This window comes from Hipposideros armiger, unplaced genomic scaffold (assembly GCF_001890085.2).
Source record: "Hipposideros armiger isolate ML-2016 unplaced genomic scaffold, ASM189008v1 scaffold_63, whole genome shotgun sequence".
Classification (NCBI taxonomy): domain Eukaryota; kingdom Metazoa; phylum Chordata; class Mammalia; order Chiroptera; family Hipposideridae; genus Hipposideros; species Hipposideros armiger.
Genome location: NW_017731413.1, coordinates 3,434,977 through 3,454,292, shown reverse-complemented (window position 1 = coordinate 3,454,292; position 19,316 = coordinate 3,434,977). Strand labels below are relative to the sequence as shown.

General features: G+C 35.4%; 1 protein-coding gene across 1 annotated transcript in view; it reads left to right on the top strand.

The window, feature by feature from the left end:
* CFAP54 (cilia and flagella associated protein 54) overlaps window positions 1-19,316 on the top strand; it is a 294,961-nt gene that overhangs the window by 251,798 nt on the left and 23,847 nt on the right. Inside the window, 6 exon segments of the mRNA XM_019641676.1 lie at window positions 1,225-1,323; window positions 1,885-2,026; window positions 4,090-4,263; window positions 5,804-6,027; window positions 14,271-14,441; window positions 16,338-16,397. Of these exon segments, the coding sequence (XP_019497221.1) occupies window positions 1,225-1,323; window positions 1,885-2,026; window positions 4,090-4,263; window positions 5,804-6,027; window positions 14,271-14,441; window positions 16,338-16,397 (870 nt within the window).

The window sequence follows — 19,316 nt, the reverse complement described above, 5'->3', positions numbered from 1 at the left end:
CCTTCTACTTATTTTGGGCTTTGTTTGCTGTACTTTTTCCAGTTCCCTTAGGTATAAAGTTAGACTGTTTGACATTTTTCTTGTTTCTCACTATGAATTTCCCTCTTAGGACTGCTTTCCCTGTGTCCCATAGATTTTTGGTCATTGTGTTGTCATTTTCATTTGTCTCAGGTATCTTTTGATTTCTTCTTTGGTCTCATTGTTGACCCATTCATTGTTTAATAGCACGCTATTTAGCCTTCAAGTGTTTGTGTGTTTTTCAGCTTTTTTTTTTGTAATTGATTTCTAGTTTCAGACCATTGTGTTTGGAGGAAATGCATTATATGATTTCAATCTTCTTATATTTATTGAGACTTGTTTTGTGGCCTAGCCTGTGGTCTATCTTGGAAAAATGTTCCCTGTGTACATGAAAAGAATGTATATTCTGCCTCTTTGGGATGAAATGCTCCAAAAAAATCAATTAAATCCATCTGGTCTAATGTGTAATTTAAGGCTGCTGTTTCCTTGTTTATTTTCTGTTTGGAAGATCTGTCCATTGATATCAATGGTATGTTAAAATACCCTGCTATGACTGTATTACTGTTAAATCTCTCCCTTTTTGTCCATCAATATTTATTATATATATTTTAGTGCTCTTATGTTACATGCATCAGTGTTTACAAGGGTTATATCTTCTTATATCATTATGAAATGTCCCTCTTTGTCTCTTATAATAGCCTTTGTTTTAAAGTCCATTTTGTCTGATATAATTATTGCTACTCCACCTTTTTTTCATTTCCATTTGCATGAAATATCTTTTTCCATCCCTTTACTTTCAGTCTGTATTTGTCTTTCGATCAGAAGTGGGTCTCTTATACACAACATATGTACGGCTCTTGTTTTCTTATCCATTCAGCTACCCTATGTCTTTTTATTGGAATTTTTAATCCATTTACATTTAAAGTGATTATTGATAAGTACATAGTTATTGCCATTTTATTATTCATATTTATGTTCTTTTTCCCCCCTTCTTCTCCTTATAGAAAGAAGTCCCTTTAACATTTCTTATAATACCTGTTTGGTGGTGATGGACTCCTTTAGCTTTTTCTTGCCTGGGATACATTATTCTTAATGTTTGCGTAGTATTCCAATAAATTGTCATCTTCAAAAGATGAGAAAATTTCTCATTAAACTTTATGATGTCCTTATATATCTTTATCATAAAATATTTGCCATATTTTTTAGACTCCTACTAGAAGACATAGTTCTATCAAAGAGCCAACAGTAAATAGGTTTGAAATGTACAATTCCTTGGCCTGGATCGCAATAAGAGCTGCTGCACAGGTTGGTGTGATCTTTACTTAATCTTTCTTTTTATTGTCACATGTGTATTCTCCACATACCAGCTGTTAATACAGCACAATGTATTTGTACCAGAAAAAGGGAAATTACAGATTCTTTTAGATTTGGGCCAATGATGTTTCTTTGGGAAGATCAGAAATATTCTTTATATATGTAGTATTTTTAATCTCTATTAGCCAGACCTAGCTTTGTTTGTTTTAACTTTTCTTTAATGAAAATATTGGCATATACAGAGGTGCCCATATTTGACTTTTGGTAAATATCTGTCATAGCTAGGTGAGGTAGCATATTTAAAGTGATTTATACATTAAAAAAATAAAGTGACTTATACATTAATTAAATTGTCAACAGTAACAATTTCTTTGACTATGATATATACTACATGTTGTGGATAACATGTTATTTTTGAGGTTGTCTTTATTTTTTCTTCCAGTATGTAGTGAATGTTATTTTATGAATTTGTTTTTCACATTATTTACCTAATGGGTAATCTCTGAATCAGAAAGATTACATTTATGAATTCTAATTATGCATTACTTTTAGGTCAGTGGAGCCGTGCTGGCAATTAACCTGCTTATCGGAAAGAAAAATGCTAGAACTGATAAAGTTAGTCAAGGGGCGTTACCTAACATTCCAGAATTTGCCACTGTGGATCTTTTGTCTTCTTACACAGATTATTTGCTTGGTATGTTTGAATGTCTAGGCGTTTTATAAAAACCTGATATATGTCATGTGTAATCAAGCTCAAAAAGCTTACTTGGAGTGATTTCTTGGATTTTAGCTTAGAGAAGATAATGGTTTGGGGACCCTCTGGGAGAGGATAGGGGTCTTAAGGCCTAGCTGCCAAAACAGAGGATTTGGACATATATATTTAGTGGGGGAGAGGGGGCTGGACAGAAACATTTAGACCAGAATGTAAAGGAAGTTGTAGAATCAGGAATCTGCCTGCAAAATAGGAAGTCTTCGCTCTAGCTGCACCCTCAAAAATCACACCACCTCTGCCAGAATGCACACCAGCAAAAGAGGTGCCTTGAATCCTGTCTCCCGCGCCCCTTAGCAGGGTTCCACCTTCCAAGTCCTGCACAAATGCACTGACTTTGTGATACCTAAATCCCATCCAGGGCCCTAGCCGCAAAGAAATATGGGAAACACGATTTTTATCTTTCTAACTTCTTCAATATAGGAAAGCAAATTTGGAGATTAGGATGGATATTGAGTGAACCAATCAGGTATATACTCATACACTCATACATTGACATTTTTTTCCCTTAAAAATGCAAATAATAGTATAACTGTATACACAACTATGCGCCTTGCTCATTTTTTTCTTTAACTTAATATAAATATATTTATTCGAAATTGTTTCAAATCAATGCATAACTTCTTTTTATTGTTGCATAATATTCCTTTATAGACTGCATCATATTTAAATTAGTCTCCCTTTGATAGATAGTTAGGTTGTTGCTACTCTTACTACTACTTAGAACTCTGAGATATATATATATATATATATATATATACATATATATATAATTTTGTATATAGGCTAGTATATCTATTGGGTCAATTCTCATAAGGGAAATTTCTGGATCAAAGGGCAGATATTTTTGCAATTTTGGTAAATTTTGCCAAATATTCCAAGTACTGGGAATATTCTGTTTGCTAAACTGGGTGGTGAGTACATGGGGATTCATATTATTATTCAAGAAAATATACACATGTCATTAACCATAGAATATCCTACTTATCTTCCCTTCCTTTCTCCCTAGAGGCAACCCCTACCCTGTCAAAAATTCTATATTTGTGTGTCTATACATAAATAATACAAAGTAGTGTATTGAGTTCTTTCAAATTTATACAAACAGTATTATACTCTATCTTCTGGAACCAGCTTGCTAACTCAGTGTGTGTTTTCAAGATCAATCCAGAACCATCCATATCATGCCCATTTTTAAACTGAGGAAATTAAGACTCAGAAAATCAGAAGCCTACAGAAGCTTAAGGCACAGAAAGGTTCAAGTTTTCACACTAATGAGTGGTACAGCTGGAATTTGAACCAAGACACTACGCTATCCTTTCTGCCTATGGATCTAATACATTTATTTTAAATGCCATCAAATGAATAGGCTTATTTTTCCAAGTTTCTATTTTTTTTTTAATTTTACAAACAACACTGCCATGAATATCTTGTGGGAAATTCCTGGTACACATATATAAGTATCTGCATTTTAAATTTTATTAGATCCTGCCAAATTGCTTCCCCAAGAGGTTATTCTCACAAGTAGTGTATGAAAATTCTGGTTTCTTCACATTATTACCAATAGTTCTCGTTTTTAGGTTTCAGTGTCTATCATTTCCTAAGGGAAGTGAAATGGTATTTGATTTTAATTTGCATTTCTCTGATTTTTAGTGATGCTGAAAATGTTGGCCATTTGGGTTTCCTTTTCTATGAGTTTCTGTTGGAATTCTTTGCCCACTTTTTTATTGGACTGTTTGACTTTTTCTTACTGATTTGTTATTCGTATTAGAGAAAAAACATTTCATATGTGTTTTAAATATCTTTTTTAAGTTTATGGTTTGTCTTTTAACTTAGCATTTGTCTTTTGTGATACGAAAAGATTAATCAAATGTAATCCCTGGTGTCAGCCTTTTCTTTATGAATTGGGCTTTTTTCACATATTGTTATTTTTTAAGAAAAGAATAATATTTGTATTAAAAACATTTTTTTTTGTTTTTTTTTACTTTCAGATAACTACCAAGTTGTTTTCCAGACTGGCTATACATTTTTTAATCAAAGTGATGATGTATCTGACAATACAGATGCTAGAAAAAAGACTCAGACTAAGGTGGATATTACATGGACTCTTCTGTTGCGCTACTATATTCACCTGCAGAGAATTAATAATATGAGCAAGCTTCTAGGTAGGTTTTTGATGGGTTAAAAAAATAACATATTCCTTTCCAGTTTCTATTTAAGTCATGTTTCTGATTTAGAATTATAAAATACTTTTGATACCTTTCTGGGTGAATTCTCATCAGATGAAAATTTCAAGGGTTCTTAAATTGAGACACTCGGACCTTTGCATAAATAGTATTTCAATGTAATTGATTTCCTTTGGCATTCTATATGTTTTATTTCATGTATTTAAACCATTATTATAGGGAGGCATCCAGAGGCTTCCCATGACTGCCAAGTTGACTCATGGTTTAAAACAATTAAGAACCAGAGTGATCACAATATGACAAGCTTATAAAATGAGCAAGATGAAATTTGGGCTTTAAGGAGAGAATTTTTTAGTATCCAGTATGTGAAAGAGACGAAATGCATGACTTCAGATAGGGTGTTCAACTCCATGGAGTTGTTTTGTTCTGTTAAGTTTTTTTGTTTTATCATCTAAAGAACATTCAGAAAGAATGGTATCATCTGCTTGACACCCGCCCCTTTGCGGTTTTGGGACGTATGTTATTGTGTTCAATCCGTGCTCATGAAATGGGTGATCCGGGGTTGCTCACCAGTGCTGCAGTCGGAAAAGACCGTTTGACCCATGCCAGGAGTGATGGAGAAGCCAGCAGGGCTGATAGGCTGAGCCACAGGGTGGCTGAGCACAGTTATCAGGAGTTAGCAGTGAGACAGCCCCGAGCACTCAGAGAGCGGTCGGGGGTCAAGGGTCAAGGTGCCTCATGAATGGTACACGGACAATGGAAGTTTAGTGGCAAAGGAAGTGGAAGTGAGCCAGTGCAGCAGACCCTGGCGATGCCCCGCTCCATACAAACTCAGCTCACCTCTGAATTCAGCTGCTGGCACTTCCCCTATCAAGGGCCCACATTTCACTGCTTTTCTGCCTGGGCTTCCTCGGAAGTTACTGAGGCTTGCCCAGCCCAAAGGAAGGACAGCCTGAGTGCCAGAATTCCACACACCCAGGAGTAACCTTCCACGAATGAGGTAGATTAATATTCCAGCTTTCCAGTCCCTTGGTGGGACAATTCTACATGTCCCTTCTTCAGAAGATCCCCCACAGCCCTGGGCCCCTCATTCTTCATAGCTGTGGCCCGTTCATTAACTCCCTCTCAGTGGCTCTTTTCTCTTCTCTGTCACACTTTGCCTGTTCTCTCACTTGGGTTCCTTGGACCACTTTTCAAATAAATTACCTGCACCTAAATTCTTGCTTTAAGATCTTTTGCGGGGAGAGCCTCAAGCAAGACAGCTAGATAGAACACTTTGCATTGTGAAGGCTTGGAACCTGAATTAATATCCTCACATGCTTCTGAGATTTTCTTTCCTTTCTGGGGCAAGAAGCAATTCTGTTAGTGTATACAAGCGCTTAAAATGTTGGAAAGTCATTGGCAGCCACTACCGGAGATGGGGATATACAGGTTAGTGGTTAGTGGGCAAAAGCGAATAATATTGAGAACGTTCTGTTGTCTAGCATGACTCTAAATTAAGGTATTTTTCTTCCTGAAGCATCTCCAAAGCCAGGTTCTGGAATTTCTTTGCCAGATGATACACTTCTCACGTCCCTTTTTAACTCTGGATTGATTTTGCGCCAAAAAGAAATGCATGTTTTCCTTAAAAGATTCTTACAGCTGTATTGTTCCTCCTGTATTGATGAATTTCCAAGAGAACTATTGCAAGGATTAGAAAATCCACCTTTTTCAGAAAAAGTCTTGCATGACTCGTCAGCCAAGGTAATGTTTAGAAATATTATGTATTTTTGTAAAACTTCTTAATATCATCCTCATATTTCTGAAGGGAGCACACTAGCCTCAAAACTGGCATGAAGATTTCTAATGCCCTCAGAGTTCCTGGGGAGGCTCATTTTTGTTTTGTCATGTAGAGAAGTCAGCCAGACATCCTGGATTTCTAGGAAAACTCACATTTCAAGTGTTTTGTTTTGCTGTTCTCATACATCTTCAGACTGTCTCAGAACTTTCTGTATTCCTGAACTTAACATCTCTCAGGCAGTCATTTTGCCAAGAAGTTATACAAATTTCAATATAATAACTGTAGAATAAAACTGGACTGAAAGTTTCTAAATCTGTGCTGAATTTCTTTGTTTTAAATATGTAATAAAAATCATTCATTGTATTTTTTACAATTGTGAGTGTAAATAAACAGGGTAAAATGTTTAAATAAGTTAAAAGTTTGAAGGTTTGTTGTTGTTTGAAAAGTGTTATTAAATTAGATGGACTTTCTCAAAATATGTAATGTGGAAACTTCTTTTAAGTTACCTGCTGAAGAGAAAAAGAGGAATATAAATGAAATTTTATCATTTAAAAAAATATACTAGGATCTTGAGTAATAGTAATTTTCCAATAAACTACCAGAATATATGAACTGGATATTGCAAAAAAGTAAAGGGTTTTATTAAAAATAGGTATGTATATTTGAAACATGGTATATTCAACAAACTTGTTGAAAATTAACAATATGCCAGACACTCTTAGTTAGTGGAGAAAGAGGGGATGGAAAAGGCCTAGTCATTATACACAGTTTTGATTGGTAGTGGAGAAGCACTGGTAGAGTTAGAAGAGAAGAAAATTACAGAAACTCAAGAGATGTTTTCTAAGACAAAATGGAAGGGTTAGTAGCAGATGGAATGCAAAGATTAACCTATATTAATTATATTGTCAGTGGTGGGTAGGGCTGATTGGCAAAGGATAGGTGAAAGGGAGTTATCCAAAAGAAAGATGGTGAAGTAGTGAAGTTTATGATCATAGGAGTGGGAAGGAAAGGATGGATGTAAAAGATATTAAGTAAAATTGAAAACAAAACGACTTAGTGACCCTTTGGAGACAGAAAGTGAAGTGGACGAAATGGTCAAAGTCTCTTCCACCATTTGGAACCTGTCTGTGATCATGGAGCATGGTAACACCATTAGCAGAGATAGTGGAGGCAGAAGGATGAGAACTTTGGTGGGGAAGGCTGGTGTATTCTGCTCTGTAGATGCAGAGTTTGAGATTCTAGAGGACTTAGTATATTATAACTCTTCAATATGTGTTTGTGAAATGAATGAATCAAGTCATTTGCATAGAATTCTTTCAAACCCAGGAAAAACAATCACTCATTTATTTTCAATTATTTTGACTCTGGACCTCACTGCACCATATAATGCTTTAATTTTTATAACTACAGATTGCCTATATCAGGTCCATGTTTCTATCTTCAGCGGTCTCAGACAAGTGACCCCAAAATGTACCTTGTTCCAAATTGAGAAACTTTGCTCATCTTATCCTACTAGAAAATAGTAACCTTATGTTTTGAGTAGATAATAATTTTTTTTTAAATCACTGTTTTGAACAAGAGAGCAAAGTGACTGTTAATAAATTGTGATTTTAAAAAGAAGTAGAAAGACCCACTAAGGAATATTTAAGAATTCAGTTAAAGAAGTGATTGTGCGTTGGGGTTATGGAGTTGCCCCCAGGGCAGTGTATTAGAATCCACACAGGAGGATTTTTCAAATTAATTTCAGATACTGGGGTACTGGGATGCTCAATACTGAACACTACCATTTTCTGCCCAAATTGTAAATCATTTGAGAATTAAAAGAGTAAGACAGATTGGGATTTAAAAATACTCACTTTTATGGGTCATAAAGTTAATATTTTAGTGTATGGTTTATATTGACTGGTAAAGGGCCTTCCTATCAGTAAATAGCAAAGTAGACAGATTTACCAATACAGCCATGTGTTTTTTCTATTTTGTTTTTTTGGTCATTACAGGTCTCCTAAAAATCTGTGCGTCACAGTCCTCTTTAAAATTTGTCACATGAAGGAGTATAGAATACTCACTCCCTACAAATAATTTGCTCCTAGGATGTAAGAGCAGAACTGTGCATATCCAAAACTCTTTTCCCCAAATTCACCAATCAAGTACCTCTCTCCCAGGGAGAGGAAGGGGAGGAGGTGGAAAGGCCAGGAGTGTAATGTTAATGTCTGGCCCTCCCTGGGGAAGGAAACATCAGATAGTGGGATGAAATCATTTCCATCTAAGGCCAAATTCTGATTCCTCCTCCTGGACACTGAGACTGCCTTTGAGGATTACTGCCATGTGTCCCAGATGCCCTAGGTGTTGTGGAGTACAGGGCAGAGAATGGGAACATTGGGAATTATAGTTTTAATGGATATATCTGTGTGAATATTTTATAAGAAACCTTATGTGTGATTTCTTAAAAATTGTTCTGAAAGGAGTCCTGTTGAGTGTTTTAGCATTAAGGGCAATCCAGTTCTCAGGATGAGGCTCCAAATACACAACCTTGAATACACTGTAAATACATGTGACATTTCTTATGGCAGCAATGTTATCAAAGAGTTGTTACACTCTGTTTGCTCTTTTTTTAAAAAAATATGTAATTAGTGTTACACTATCCCAGGATAATCGGCTCTGGAGATCACTGTTGCTTGCCTGACAGGTGCAAGCCACCCGATCATGTGTTCGTTTCACTGGGGTAGACAGCTAACAAGCATAAAGCCTTTTGGATTTTTTTTTTTTAATAAACTCCAAGCTTGGCTGATTTTTATAATAACATTTTTGAGCCTTTAATCACTCAGGAGGCTATTTCAATCAAACTCTTTCCATAATTTGATACTTAAACGTGCTTTTCTCCCACAAAGAAGTCGGTGCCTTTCCAGAACAATCATTTCTGTGGGTCGTGCTCATCAGTTTTGTGAGCCTGCATGTTGTCAGGTCTCTGGAAGCTTTGTGATGGACAAAGATGCTGGGCAAATTACATTAAAAATTCCAAGAATAGAGAGGATATGATTAAAATTGTGCCTAATGCTGAGTTATTCACGTTTAGACAGTGTGCCTGTGACAGCCTGTGTAAGGTGAAATATTTGACTGGTACAAACTGATTTGTTGTCTGTGGGACTGTGGGGAACAGGAGTTCTCCTGGAAGGTCTGCTGTTTCATTCCTTTCAAGGAATTAATCCAACATATCAAAAGTACTCAGTGTATATCCCATCAATTAGCATACTTAATTAATCTCATCAGCAACTAGATACCATGTTATTTTAAAGATAATAGAAAATGAAATGCCTATTTTGATATTGACATTTGTTACTATTTACCCTTATTAGACCATCATGCTAATAAACACTGTATATATTGAAGAGAAAAATACTTATGTTATTTTTCTCCACGTAGCTAGTTATTAAACATGAATTCTTTGCTAAAATAGTTGTCAAACTCTTGAAAGACACTCAGATCTGAAAAAATATATATGAGAATTTATTTTTGTGAATCAATAATTACCTGATTTTTTGGTGAACTGCCTGACATAGAATTAATCTTAATTAAGCACTTTAAAATAATTATTTAACCCTAATAATCTTGCTTATTGTGCATTTTGGTCATGGTTTTGGTATCATAGTACTAATAAGTGAGGATTCTGGGTTATCACACTCTTTTATGATAGTCTCTAGACATTTTTGAAAGGTTTTCACGCTTAATATTACCTTTCAGTCAAAACATATTTTTTCTTTTATCAGTAGATAACTTGAAAGGTCAATGTCTTTATTTCTCTTTTTATTTTATTTTGAAGACTTGCATTAGCGATCTTATATCTTGAATAGGCTCAGAAATAATGGGAGGAACAAAGCCTTATAGAAACACCAGGCATTTCATTCTGGCCACTGACACATTCCCTTGGTCATCAAACCTTCAGAGACCTTAGATNTGTAATTTTGATGTCACATTTTACATGCCCTTTCATTTTCTTATAGGTTTTATTGTTGTATGCATATAACACGAAGCCCCTGAAGGTTTCTGATGTTAAAAATATCACCTACAGCAATGCATGTGTTGGCTGTTTCTGGGTTCCACTGAACAGGCAAGTAAAGATGGATTATCTACTACTCCAACCCTCACTGTTGATATTTTCATAAAAACAAGCTGTTTCAGTAATATACAAGGTAACACTTAGAAGATATTTTTAGAAAAAAAAAATCTCCCTTTTCCTGAGGGCAGCATGACACTGCAGTGGTTAAGAGCACACATTCTGAGTCCAGCCTGCTTTGGCTCAAATGCCAGGTGTGCCCCTCACTACCTTCACAGTCTTGATCAGGTTACTGTGTATCGATCGCTTCAGTAAAATGGGAAAATAATAACAGTAGTACTTACAGTTGTTAGAGGAACAGTTCCTGGCACTTTATGAAGTTTATAGAGAGTAGAAGATATTGTCTGTACTATATTTTGTCTAAAATTTTGTGTGTGTTTAAAAATTAATGTGGCTCTGAGTTGAGGTGCACAATTAGGCCCAGACTTCACCATATTCCTTGTCTTCCTCTTTTCTCTTAGCCAATACTATTTTGTATTGTTCCCTAGTCAAAAGTCTCTGCTTCAGCTAGGTTGCTTTCCTCCAGCAAACAGGGCATAGCTCCAACTTTTGCTCATGCCTGGTTTCTCTCTCTTCCTGTTTCACTTTACCAAACGCCTTGTTTATTTTTTTATTTTTTTTTTTATTGCTTAGTTAATTTAGTTTTAACTCCATTGTTCATTGCTCTTATGACTTCAGCCTCCATTTCTTTGGTTGCGACATGGAAATAATACCTATTCTGCCTCCTTTCAGGGTTATTGTGAGGATCGAGCCAGACAATGTATGCACATGTTTGAAAGGCTGAAGGGCTGGGCAAATGTCAAGTCTCATTACGAACTTCTTACCAGCTCTCCTGTCTGTCAGTGGCAGCTCTCTGCCCTGCTAGGCACCTAGTAAGTGCTCAGGGAACAGAGACTTGGCNACATTGAAAACAACATTTACTCATTTCCACTATTACTGTTGAAAGTCAAACTGTTCTTGCTTTAAAAGTATTCTGGTTTCTTTCATTAGTTGCTATTGAGATTTTTCTCTTTATATTTGCACAATTTTGCTGGGAATGGTTTTCTTTTTTTTATTTTGCTTACACAAGTGTAGTGGTTTACAACATAGAATCTAGAGTCAAACTGCCTGGGTTTAAATCCCAGCCCTGTGATTTAATAATTTGTGATCTTGAGTATATTAGTTAACTTTTCTATATCATGGTTACCCTCACCTGTAATTTGAGATAACTGTGTAAACACCTAAATTCAATAAATAGTAGTTGTCATTTATTATCTGAAATTATTTTTAAATTATTATGCTGTTTTAAAGTTCAATAACTACAAATATACATGTAATACACTTGATAAACATTATTTAAAAGCATCTTTTAAAGTTTAGCAACAGTATCTCCATATAGATTCTTTAGCTGCCTACATTGTGCAGAAAAGAGAGTAAACTGTGCCTAAGCAGAAAAATTAAAGTGCACAGCAAATTGGAGGAAAAAAAACTTATTTTGTCTCTAAATGATGCTTACAATTTTGTATCACATATATAACTCCTCATTTTAATGTTCTTTATCTAACTCTATATCTTTATCCATACCTATGTCCATATACATGGATAGACATTTGCAACAGCTAAAATTGGGGGCAGGAGGAGACACAGGCAAGTATTTGGGAGCAGTTCAATATCAGTCCCTAAACTCTTGGAGATTGAACAGTGATTCAGATTCTAGGAGAGTCTTGAAGAGGAGTCAAGCTTTTAAAAATGGAACAGTTGGTCGCTATCACCTTTTACAGAGGAACCTTCTGCTATAGATTTTCTTTGATTGCTTCTCTCTCTAAGAAGAGCCCCAGGCTTTTTCCCATAAAAAGTTTGCTGTCGAGTTTTGCCCTGTTTAGCATTTTCATTTGCTTTTTGTCTCCTGCACTGGCCTAGTCCTGCACATCCTGGCTCTTGAGTGCTGTCCCCTCGAGCTGTGCCTCTGGTAGCTTCTGCTGTTCCTTGACTCCTAAAACCCTGTTAGATAGTGAACCCTCCTGGGCTTACTACCTCTCTTTGCCCTCCTCCTCCCATTGGCCTCCTCCTCATGCCTCCTTAGGCTGGCAATCCTGCTAACTCTTGGGGAATCACATATCTCTTCCTACTCACACGAAAAGAGAAACTTGAACATATCACTCTCCAGAAACATTTAAAGATATTTCTTACATTTTGAAAGTACTTTCCTTCCCACCCTCAAGTCAGACCCTTGCCAGACATTCCACATACGTTTTGAAATATTAAATCTATTTTGAGGAACTTTGTGCAGTCGTTTTCAAAATGTGGTTCCAATAATACTCACAAGTCGTGGAGTCAATACAGTGGGCGATGAGCAGTATTTCTGTAAAGAAATTAAATACAAGAAGTGATCCTAGATGGAGTGTCTAAAATGCAAGAGGAAGTAAACATATTTGATTGAATCAAATACAGCAAGTGAAAATGTTTTCTGAAACTTTTATTTCATGATAGATATGTGAAAAAAGAAAATGTCTGACATTGTTCATCAGCATGTCAGAATTTATTTACTTGCTGGCAAGAGAACCAACAAAGTGATAAAAGAGTATATCACTCAGAAAGTGTATGAAAAGGGAAAGATTACATAGTTGGGAAACAGAATGTTTACCTAAGCAGCTAGTTTTTAAAAAAAAATAAGGAAAAATTATAAAACATGAAGTTCATTTCACAAGGTTATAGAAATATCACATCCATATCAGTTTCGGTCAGGATGAACTGAGAAGTTAATGCTAAGACTACATCTGTGACTGATAATTAGAATAACAAGGCTTTACCCATCAGGGTCGTGTCTGACAATTAATATGGAAGCATGAACTGGTGTCAGAGATTAGAAGCAGAGCACCAACTAACAAATTCTGATTTATACATGTTGCTTGAGTGATTTTCTTAAGCCACAAGCAAGGATGTAGAACACACAGTTTTCCCATTTCTTAGTTTGTGGACTTTTTCCCCCTTTGACAATAAGTGTATATGTACTTGATCATGATAAAAGATGTAGTTGCTGCCATAAATCTCAGTAAAAAANTGTCTCAATATAATGCTCATGATTCTTTTTTTATTTTCAATTACAGTTGACATTCAATATTATATTAGTTTGAGGTGTACAGCATAGTGGTTAGACATTTATGTAATTTACAAAGATCCCCCCATTTAGTCTGGTATCCACCTGGCACTGCACACAGTTGTTTAATTGACTATATTCCTTATGCTGTACTTTACATCCCCATGACTATTTTGTAACTACCAATTTGTACTTCTTAATCCCTTCACCTTTTTCACCCAGCTCCCCAACCCCCCCTCCCATCTGGCAACTATCATTTTGTTCAAGAAGTTAATTTTGAATATAGTTTGCACTTTCTTGAATAAGATCCTTTTTAGACTTGAGATGTTATTATCACTATTATTATTTCTTTGGCTAGGTTTATTTTATTGCTATCAATCATGCTTTGCCTTCTTACCTACCTTAAAAAACTAAGTAAATAATTTATGAAATCGCTACACATTTATGATTCTTGAAAACTCCTGATTCAGGGACAAAGCTCCATCAGAGAATCTGGGCACAGATTCACCAAGACTGAACTTACAAATCAGTCACATTCATTTAAAAAGGGAATGATATAATAACAATGGATTTTAATCTTTTAGAGCAAAAACCATGTCTTATTTTGTATCTGGAACTGAAAAAAAATGCTATTGGAAAATAAATAATACAGTGTAACCACATCCTCAGTAGATTTACCAGTGAATAAATCAGAAAAAAGTAGATGTTCTTAGAATCCGTGGTGACCTTGAAACTGAAATGACAGCATGAACATTTTTCCCTTTATGTCTTTAATCTGGAAGACTCACCAAAGTGGAAAACATTTGTTGAGTCTACTGGGTTTTGAAGCATATTTTTCTGTAGGAGAATCTTCTCTGTGGTAAGAAGGGACAGTTTTAAGATCTACATTCATAAAACAAGCTGAAACAATTTCCAGAGTTATCCAATGTAGCCCATATTGAATGCATATCGAAAGAATGTGTTAAATATTGAATGAATTCATTACCAGCAATTAAGATGATGTTTTGTTTGCTCCCTAGTTATTTCATGACAGTTCTCTACACTCCATGTTATCATTAAAGTCCTCTGCCAGCCCACCTTCTGTAGAGCTGATATCTTCAGATAGGGCAGCACAAGCTTTAAACAAAGAACTCTGCTTTCAGTGGTACATCCCTCCCCTGGAAAGACCTCCAAAGGAAACAGAACCTATGGTATGTAATATAATTACAAAGCTAAACCTTACATTTATACATAAAGTTTAACTAGGCTATTATAAATTGAAGAGTAGAGAACATCTTCTTAGTATACAGACAAAAATATACAGCAATATAGAATCTATATTGTCTAATAGAATGAATCTGAAAATAAGAATGAAATCCTGAGAAGTCTGGTTTAAGTTGAAGGCATTTTCCTTTTACTTGATTCTTAAGGGAAACTTTTCAATGTGTCACCATTATATATGATATTTGAGGATTTTTTGTTGTTTTGTTTTCTTTTTTTGGTAGTTGTTCTTTATCACATTAAGGAAGTTTTTTTCTACTGCCACTTTGTTAACAATTTTTACCATGAACCTTTTACTGTATCAAAAAAGTTTTATGAGGGCTGGCCAAGTGGCTCAGTTGATTAAGAGTTGGCTAAGAGTGCGCGAGCTCTGAGCAACAGGGCCGCCAGTTCGATTCCCACATGGGCCAGCGATGCTGTGCCTGAGCTGAGCTGTCGCTGAGCTGCCAACAGGTGGCAGGATGGCTCAGCTGGTGTAACAACAACATTGCCTGTTGGATGGTGGGCTACGCCCACCCGCAGTTAAGACTGAACTCAGCACCTTGAGCTTAGAGGCCACGAGCTGCCGACAGGAAGCCAGATGCAACTGGCACCCTCCACAATGAAGACTGAAGAACAACAAGAACAACAACTTAGCTGGTCCCCTTCCCCAATTCCCCAACACTGTTCCCCTCCCCCAATTCCCCAATAAAATCTTAAAAAAAAAAGTTTTATGATTTTCCTTTTAATATGTTAATTGATTTTTTAAAATGTCAAATCAACCTTGCCTTCCTCAGATGACCTCAAATTGGTCATGATGTATTAATTTTACTGGATTCAGTTTACTAACGTTTTGTATTCGATTTTTGCCACTATTTTCAAGAGTAACATTGGCTATAAATTTTTCTTTTCATACTATTTTTGTCAGATTTTTTGTTTGTTTGTTTCAAGCTTTTTTTAGACTCATAAAATGAGTTGATAAATATAATCATGTTTTCCTATTCTTTGGTGAAGTTTGTAGTAACCTTTTTTCTTTGAATATTTGGTAAGAACTCATCAGTAAAGCTATCTGGTCCTAGTTTTTTTGTGTGAGAAAATACAAGGCTAGTGATAAAATTCTCAATAGTTAGAGGCAGTCTTTAAACATTAGTACTAATGTACTGGTTATCAGAGTTGATATCAGTTCTGATTGGGTCAATATCTCTTCTAATGGTTAGTAATCATGTCAAACCAAGTTTTAAATATTTTGACTATCACACCTGTTTATAAAACACTGGGGTTTTCTATTTCTTCTTAAGTCAGTTTTAAGTTGCTTTTTCTAGGAATCTTTCCATTTATTTAAAATTTCTCTCATTTTTAATTTGATATATTTGTAGTGAAGTGCTTCCTTTAATTCTTTATATTGGTTATTTGTATATTTTTTCTTGATCATTGTCACCAAAGGTTTCTTATTAGTTAGTTTTATTTCATTAATCAATATATCCTTCTTCTATTTTTCCCCCCTAACTACTGATTACTTGAGATAGATGTTTAGCTCAATATGTAGTCCTTTCTTTCCTAATGTATGCATTTTAAGTCTATAAATCTCTCTCTAAACATTGCTTTTGCTTCATCCCACCAGTTTTTATTATAGTATTGTCATCATCATGCATTTAAAGTAATTTTTAAATTTCTATTATGATTTCTTCTTTGACTCATGGGACATTTCAATATGTGTTTCTTAAATTTCAAATTATATAGAGCTTTTCCAGTTATCTTTTATATTTATTCCTAGATTATGTTGTTCTGTGGTAATAAACAATGCTCTGTATAATTGATATTTGTTGAAACTTGCTTTTTTTCTCCAGGAAAATGTTTATTGTGTAAATATTCCATTGCTATTAAAAAGAATGTGCACTCCAGGGCTGGCCGAGTGGCTCAGTTGGTTAAGAGCTCGCTCAAGAGTGCGAGCTCTGAGCAACAGTGGTTCGATGCCTGGCCCGAGCTGAGCTGCCGCTGAGCTGCCGACAGGTGGCAGGATGGCTCAGCTAAAAAAAGAAAAGAAAAGGAATGTGCACTCCTGTTGTTGAGGCTGTGTTCATATATGCATAATAGGTCAGTTTGGTTAGTCTTGTTCACATCTTCTGTATTCTTGCTGATTTTTCTGTTTTTGTTTGACTTTTTATTTTTTTAATCAATTACTAAAAGAAGTATGTTTAAATCTCTCAGTAACTATTATTGTTTAGTTTTTCCTTGTAGTTCAGTCAAATTTTGCTTTACATAATTTGAGGCTATATTCCTAGGTGCAATCAGATTGATAACTGTTGTATCTTTGTAATGAACTGAGAATTTTCTCATTGTGAAGTGACTCATAGCCTTTTTGTAGTAATGCCTTTTTTCCTCATCAAGTCTGTTTGTTTGATATTACTAGAGGAAAATGACTTTCTTGTGGTTATTTTCAGTTATCTTTTTCCAGCCTTTCTCTTTCAACTCTTTTGTATACTTGTGAATTTTTTTAATAAAAGGTATGCATTGGATATTTTAAAAGACAATCTGACAATATTGTATTTTGATGGTAGAATTTAATACATTTATATTTAAAGTAAATACTAATATATTTTGTTTTGTATCTTACCATGTTATTTTGTATTTTTATGTGTTTCAGCTTTTCTGTTTTTTTTTCTTTCTTTCCTTCTTTTGGATTGATTATTTTTATCATTTATTTATTCATCTATGAGTTTTGAAATTAAACAGTTTTCCTGTGCTTTTAGTGCCCACCTGCAGGACAACATACATACTTATCATAGTCTAAAATTAATTAATATCTTTATTCCCCTAATGACGTACATGATATTACTGTACATTTTCTTTTTAACCCAAAATAATANTTTTTCTTTTTGGTGAGAACATTTAAGCTCACCTTTAAGTTTTAAGCTCACACTTAAGTATCACCTTTTCTTGGTGAGAACAGTCCAGTTCACCTTTAAACCATACCCCAAATTATCTCTTTAAAGCAATCTGATCATTATTCCCTCAGCCCAGTGACTGTTTCCTACACAACAAAATCCAAATTCCTTGCCTTCCCCTGTCCTGTCCTAAGTTTGCCTCTCCAGCTTTGTTTCCCACCACCCCCATTGCCATGCCTCCTGTACAAGCCCGCAGTACACAGCATACCAGATCCCTGTGTGTCTTGAGTGCCCACTGTTTTGTTGCTTACCGGGTCCTTGTCCCCCTTCTCTGCTACCTGGAATCCTACTATTCTGTCAATGCTCACGTCACAGGACCCTTTCTCCGGGACAAGACGTTCATCGTCCTTACACTTACTCTCGCCCACCTCTAGGCTCCTATAGCATGTCACAGCGATGAGATTCTGATCTGACCACATTCTCCTTGGTACTTTATTTAGATGTGATGGCATCTATTGGGTCGTCAGAAAAGTCATGACTCATTTTTGCATAAAAAAACGTAGAAAAAACAATGTCATGGCTTTTCTGACGGCCCAATATTTTTCTCAATTATTATAAACTTTAGGGGGAATAGGGCCCATTTCTTTATCTTTGTGTTCCACAGTACATAATACAATGCTTTAAATCTGTTTGTTAAATGGAAGTAAATTAGCTATAGCTTTGGAACTCTAAAATTTGATCTTTTCTGTTTATGCATTTATTAAAACTTGGACATAACATAGTTTGGGGCTGTGAGTTCAATAGTTTACTTTTTTTATTTTTAAGGATTTAACCAGCATTGATCAGTTATAATGTAAAAATGAATGGACTTTTCTCATGTTAGTATTTCTGACTGCCAGTACATGCTACCACAAAAGCAAATTGTTGCTTCTTTCAGGATGGATATTGGCNATGGAAGTAAGTTATTAATTAATGGACAATTCCATTGCTATTGCAGGATGGATGTCGTTGTACATCAACACTTATTTTTTCCTTCATCAGAGCAGAACTATGTAGCTAAACTTGAAGTTTGTGGCTCTTCTGTCCTCGATTTTCTCTATGGAGAATCCCAGATAAGACCCACCTTTTGCACACATAAGTAGTGCTTCCTTCAAAGCTCTCTGAAGCGTACCAATTATAAGAATTCGATGGTGGATGAAAACAGAGCCAATCTAGAGAAATCATTCAGCTGTAACTAAGTCCCAAGAAACAATGCTCTGTAACTTCATTACATTGCTTTTAATTTCTCACTCTATTATTTGAGCATTTTTATTATCCAATTAATGTGTGAAGACAGAATGTCTTCAAATGGGAGAAAAACTAATACTTGTTTAGGTGCATTGTCAAACTAATTAGTTCATAACATTTGAAAGTAGAGAAATGGAAGGAATACAAAAAGTTTTCTTTTTCCCGGTATAGTAACCAGCAGTTAAGAGAATAAAGCAGCTAGATTCTGGGTTATATCAAAGAAATCCCATTGATGAAATTTACCAGAAGGTTGTCATGACAACCTTCACTTGGAGCTAATTAGAAGTTAACCAGGACACTTGAAGCGATCAATTCTGGTCAGGAATTGGACAGGATTTCATAACCTCTTTAACCTAATATATTTCTTTCTATCACAGTATAGATTTTTTGTGGGTTATTAAATATAAGGGTTCAGAAAAATGTGCCTTTGGTTAATATTGGGGGTTGTAAATCTGTTCTCTTTCTCAGTCCCTTCCTTTTGTTTTTTCTCACCTCCCCCACCCCTATTTCTATTGTCTGGAATAAGCCAAGAACTTCAGAACACAGATATTAATTTAGGAGCATTAGGAGGGTTACATAACAGGTGCTCTGATCACTTCTGGCTTGAAAACCTTCATGTCCTTTTAAAATGAACACCACCAGCCCAGAATGACT